Raw genomic sequence first — 6,000 nt, 5'->3', positions numbered from 1 at the left:
CTGAACTTCCGCCCAGCTCCCGCCGCTCTCTGTTGCGAAAAGCAGAGTAAAGAAACTATCTCTGACATCTGTCTTATACCTATCCCCCCTCACTTTAAAGTTGTGTCCCCTCGTGTTTGCCGTCCCCATACTTGGAAAAAGGCTCTCCCTGTCCACCCTATCTAACCCTCTGATTTTCTGTACTCTCTCTAAAGCGTCCACACCGACTGGTAGTTTAGTGACCAGAACTGTATTCAATGTTCCAAGTGTGGCCTAACTAAAGTTCTATAAAGCTGCCACATAACATGCCTATCCTTATATTCAATTTCCTTCCAATGAAGACAAACATGTCATAGGCCTCTTTTACTACCATATTTACCTATGCTGCTGCCTTCAGTGATCTGTGGACTGCACACCTAGATCCCTCTGCATATCAATACTTCTAAGTGTTCTGCCATTCACTATGTAATTTCCACCTGTACTTAACTTTCCAAAATGTATCACCTCACATTTGTCCAGATTAAATTTATCTTCCATTTTTCTGCCCATGCTTCCAACTGATCTATATCCTCCTGTATCCTCTGACAATCTTCCTCACTACCCGTAACTCCACCAATCTTACTAATTAGACCAGCGACATTTTCCTGCAAATCACTTATGCAGACCACAAACAGTGGTAATGAATTCCACAGGTTCACCACTTTTTGGGTAAAGAAAAGTCTCCTCACCTTCATTCTAAATGGTCTAAATAGTCTACCCTGAATCCTCAGACAGTGACCCCCAATTTTGGACACACCCACCATCGAGATCATCCCCCTGCATTTACCCTATCTAGTCCTGTTAGAATTTTATTAGTCTCTATAAGATCTCCCTCAATTGTCTGAATTCCAGCGATGACAATCCTAACCTCATCAATCACTCCTCATATGTCAGGTCCACGATCCCTGGAGTCAGCCCAGTAAACCTTCACTGCACTTCCTCAAGAGCAAGAGCATCCTTCCTCGGAAAAAGAGACGGAAACTGCAAACAATATCCTAATTGTGGCTTCACCAAGGTCCTGTATAACATATCCCTGCACATGTACTCAAAACCTTTCGCAATAAAGGCCAACATGCCATTTGCCTTCTTTACCGCCTGCTGCACCTGCATGCTTACCTTCAGCGACTAGTGCATAGGGCCACCCAGGTCCCACATCGACTGGCTCCCCCTTGTTAACTCTATTGGTTACATCTTCAAGGGAAATCATACTTGGCAAATCTATTGGAATCCAATGAAGATGTAACCAATAGAGTTAACAAGGGGGAGCCAGTCGATGTGGTATATTTGGACTTTCAGAAAGTGTTTAACAAAGTCCCGAATAAGAGATCATTGTGCAAGATTAAAGTGCATGGCATTGGGAGAGGTGTATTGAGATGGATAGAAAACTGGTTGGTAGAGAGGAAACAAAAAGGAATTAATAGATACTTTTCAAAATGGTAACTAGTGGGGTGCCACAGGATTCAGTGCTGGGACCCGAGCTATTCACAATATACATTAATGATTTGGATGAGGGAACAAAATGTAACATCTTAAAGTTTGCAGATGATACCAAGTTGGATGAAAGTGTGAACTGTGACAAGGATGCAGTGATCCTTCAGCATAATCTGCACAGGTTGGGTGAGTGAGCACATAAATGGCAGATTCAGTATAATTTGGATAAATGTGAGGTTATTCACTTTGGAAGCAAAAACAAAAAAAGGCAGATTACTACCTGAATGGCTGTAAATTGGGAGAGGAGAGTGTGCAGTGGGACCTGGGTGTCCTTGTGCACCAGTCACTGAAGGTAAGCATGCAGGTGCAGCAGGCAGTAAGGATGGCAAATGGCATGTTGGTCTTTATTCCGAGAGGTTTCAAGTACAGGAGCAGGGGTGTGTTGTTGCAGTTATACAGGATCTTGGTGAGGCCACACCTAGAATGCTGTTCTCCTTTTCCGAAAAAGGATGTTCATGCTCTTGAGGGTGTGCAGCAAAGATTTACCAGGTTGATTTTGGGGATGGTGGGACTGATGTATGAGGAGAGATTGACTAGGTTAGGATTATTTTTGCTGGAGTTCAGATGAATAAAGGGGAATCTCATAGAGACATTTTAAATTTGTAACAGGAAGAGACAGGGTAGATGCAGGGGGGATGTTGCCGGTGGTGGGTGTGTCCAGCACGGGTCACAGTCTGAGGATTCTCAGTAGACTATTTTGGGTGGAGATGAGGAGACATTTCTTCACCCAAAGAATGGTGAGCCTGAGGAATTCATTGCCACAGGAAGTAGTTGATAATATAACGTGGACTGTATTCGAGAGGCAGCTTGATATAGTACTTGCGGCAAATGGGATCAAAGGTAATGGGGAGAAAGCAACTTTAGGCTGTTGAGTTGGATGATCAGCCATGATCATGATGAATGGCGGAGCAGGCTCAAAGAGCCAATTGGCACCCTCGTGCTCCTATCTTCGATGTTTCTAAGTTTTCTCACATGGTCAGATGCTAGGAATCCTACAGTGAGTAACTCACCTGATGACTCCACAAAGCTTGTTTATCGTGCACAAAGTACATGTGAGGAGTGTGATGGAATACGGCCCACGAGCCTGGATGAGTGAAGTTCCCAATAACACTTAAGTTTGACGTCATCTGGGACAAACTGGTCTACTTGTTTGACACCATATCCACAATCATCTTCTCCTTTGTACCTCTCATTAGTACCAGTGAGTATAATCTATAACATGCGCTGCAGAAATTGCCCAAGGCTCCTTAAATAGCATCTTCCAAACTCACTGACAACTCATCGCCACCTTTTTGAGGGCAGCAAGGGATAGGCAATAAATACTGGCCCAGTCATCCATCACCACATCCCATGAGCGATTTTTTTGTTTTAAAATGAGTAAGTGAGAGAGCTTTGTTCTTTAACAAAGTGATGGAGGTTGTAATTTGGAAATTAGACTATTAGTTGTGTGAAGTGATTGTGATTAGATTAAGCCTGTATTATCATGGTATGTAAACGGCCACAATGGATCACCAGTCCTATTGAGTTTATGCAATGTAACTGAGAAAATTATCAAAGAAAACTGGAATGACTGCTATTTCCATAAAGGTATTTATCAACAATTGATAAATTCTCTTTCTTAATCGACAAGTTACTGATGGTATTTGTTTCTAATTCTCATAGAGAATATAGATTCTAATGCATTTCCCATTCCATATAAATTTATTGCTTCTATCTTTCATTGACTTAACTCATCTGAAATGGGTTTTTTCTGTATGAATATTTATTTTTTAAATGCAGGTTTGAAGACATTGCTTGTCTGGCAGACTCTTTATCACTCTCGGAGGTTACCCTGGATGGCAATCCCATAGCTCAGGAGTCATGGTACAAGCATACAATTCTTCGACACATGCTGCAACTCCGACAGCTGGATATGAAAAAAATCACAGTGAGTCAATTATCCTGATCACAACATTGCACCATCACTTCACACAATTTGGAAACCTTGGATGACAAGAGAAATTGAGAGCTTAATCAAAAAGAAAAATGAGGCATAAATTAGGTTTAGGAAACTGAAGACAGACAGAGCCCTTGAAGAATACAAAAGTAGCAGCAAAGCACTCAAGGAATTAGGAGGGCTAAAAGTGGCCATGAAATGCCTTTGGCAAACAGGATTAAGGAAAAGTGTTTTATCCAAATATAAAGAGCAAGAGGGTAGCCAGGACAAGGGTAGGTCCACTCAAGCACAAAGGAGAGAACTTATGCTTGGAGCTGGAGGAAGTGGGTAAGGTCCTTATGGGTACTTTGGATTGCTAATCACAAAGAAAAAAATCATGTTCGATGGTGAGTCTTAGGAGAGGTGTGTTGAAATTCTAGGTAAGTCAGTATAGAAAAGGATGTTGGGTGTTTTGAAAAGCATTAAGGTAGACAAGTCCCAAGGACTTGATTGGATCTATTCCAGAATATTGAGGGAAGTAGATGAGGAAACTGCTATGGTCCTTATTGAAATTTTTGTATCTTGTTTAGTATCACGAGAGGTCCCAGAGGGCCAAAGATTATCTAATGTTGTTCCTTTGGTTAAGAAGAGCAAAAGGGATAATCAGGGAAATTATAGGCCACTGAGACTTCTGTCAGTGATAGGCAAATTATTGGAGAAGATTCTGACAGATAGGACTTACTGACATTTGGAAAAATATGCGATAGGCTGCATGGCTTTGTGCAGGAATGTCATGACTCACGGTCTTGATTGAGTTTTATTGAGGAGGTAACAAGGATGATTGATGTGGGCAAGGTAGTAGATGTTGTTGATATGTACTTCAGCAAGAAATTGACAAGGTCCCTCATGGCAGGCTGATACAAAGGTGAAGTCCCATGGGATTTGCAGTGAGCCAATAAGATGAATACAGAAATGGCTTGGTCATAGAAGACGGAAAGTAGCGGTGGAAGGAGATTAGAGTCCTGTGACCTGTGGTGTTTCTCAGGGATCAGGGACCTGTGGTGTTTCTACTGGCATCCAAATAACTCCCGAGATGTAGAGGAAAGGATAGCAAAGATGATTTTGGATAGGAGTGAAAGTAACAGGGTAGTTGTTATGGGGGACTTTAACTTTCCAAATATTGACTGGAAATATTATAGTTCGAGTACTTTAGATAGGTCAGTTTTTGTCCAATGTGTGCAGGAGAGTTTCCTGACACAGTATGTAGACAGGCCAACAAGGGGCAAGGCCACATTGGATTTGTTAATGGGTAATGAACCCAACATGGTGTTAGATTTGGAGGTGAGCATTTTGGTGATATGTTATGTTTACTTAAGTGATGGAAAGGAGTAGGTATATACTGAAGGGCAAGATTTAGGATGCATAGGATGGGGAAAGAAACTGCAGGGGGTGGGCACAATTAAAATGTGGAGCTTATTCAAGGAACAGCTACACGTGTCCTTGATAAGTATGTACCTGTCAGGCAGGGAGGAAGAGGTTGAGCAAGGGAGCCATGGTTTACTCGAAAAGTTGAATCTCTCGTGAAGAGGAAGAAGAAGGCTTATGTGAAGGTGAGACATGAAGGCTCAGTTAGGGTGCGTCAGAGTTACAAGTTAGCCAGGAAAAACCTAAACAGAGGGCTAAGAAGAGCCAGGAGGGGACATGAGAAGTCGTTGGCAGATAGGATCAAATAAAACCCTAAAGCTTTTTATAGATATATCAGGAATAACAGAATGACTAGAGTAAGATTAGGACCAATCAAGGACAGTTATGGGAAGTTGTGCGTGGAGTCCAAGGAGACAAGAGAAGTGCTAAATGAATATTTTTCGTCAGTATTCACTTTGGAAAAAGACAATGTTGTCAAGGAGAATACTGAGGTACAGGCTACTAGACTAGATTCAGGCAAGTGTGAAAATAGATAAGTCCCCTGGGCCAGATGGGATTTATCCTAGGATTCACTGGGAAGCCAAGGAGGAAATTGCAGAGCCTTTGGCTTTGATCTTTATGTCATCATTGTCTACAGGAATAGTGCCAGAAGACTGTGTTAAGACGGACCCGGAGGGTCCCGTCTTTGCGTGTTCTTTTGGAAGGAGAGACTCACACTGGCAACTATGATTAGACGCAGACAGCAGTTTATTCACAGAATCTTAACTGGTACAACGAATCTACAAGCATGCATTCGTTGGAGAAGGCGTTCTGCCTTCCCGTTCAAAGTTGACACAATTATACTTCGCGCTGCCTGGAGTCCCCGGTCAGTTCGCCTTCCCCATTGGTCCATTCATCTGCGCGCGCTGGGGATCCGTCCTCCTATTGGCCGCATCGAAGTGCCTGTCCAGCTCCTGCTGTGCTTGACAATGGCTCAGCCATCCCTGGGAGCGGTTCCGATCCCGTATTCAATAGTCCATTGTGTCAAGGAATTACTATGCGTCTGACAGGCTAGCCATTTTCAATAGTTTTAGTTTAACTAAATTGTCAATTACACTTATCAACTTTAGACTTAAATAGAGCCATTCACACTCACTAGTTACAGGTTCCGA

The 6,000-nt window shown here is 42.5% G+C and overlaps 1 protein-coding gene across 4 annotated transcripts in view; it reads left to right on the top strand.

Annotated features, from left to right (window-relative positions):
* The window catches only part of LOC122542505 (leucine-rich repeat-containing protein 49), a 271,158-nt gene that overhangs the window by 179,364 nt on the left and 85,794 nt on the right, over positions 1 to 6,000 (top strand). For all 4 annotated transcript variants that reach the window (XM_043680302.1, XM_043680301.1, XM_043680305.1 and 1 more), the window contains one exon: positions 3,289 to 3,436. In XM_043680302.1, the coding sequence (XP_043536237.1) occupies positions 3,289 to 3,436 (148 nt within the window). The remainder of the gene's footprint in view (positions 1 to 3,288; positions 3,437 to 6,000) is intronic.

Source organism: Chiloscyllium plagiosum, chromosome 40 (genome assembly GCF_004010195.1).
Source record: "Chiloscyllium plagiosum isolate BGI_BamShark_2017 chromosome 40, ASM401019v2, whole genome shotgun sequence".
Taxonomy (NCBI): Eukaryota; Metazoa; Chordata; class Chondrichthyes; order Orectolobiformes; family Hemiscylliidae; genus Chiloscyllium; species Chiloscyllium plagiosum.
This window is presented reverse-complemented; position numbering and strand designations above follow the sequence as displayed.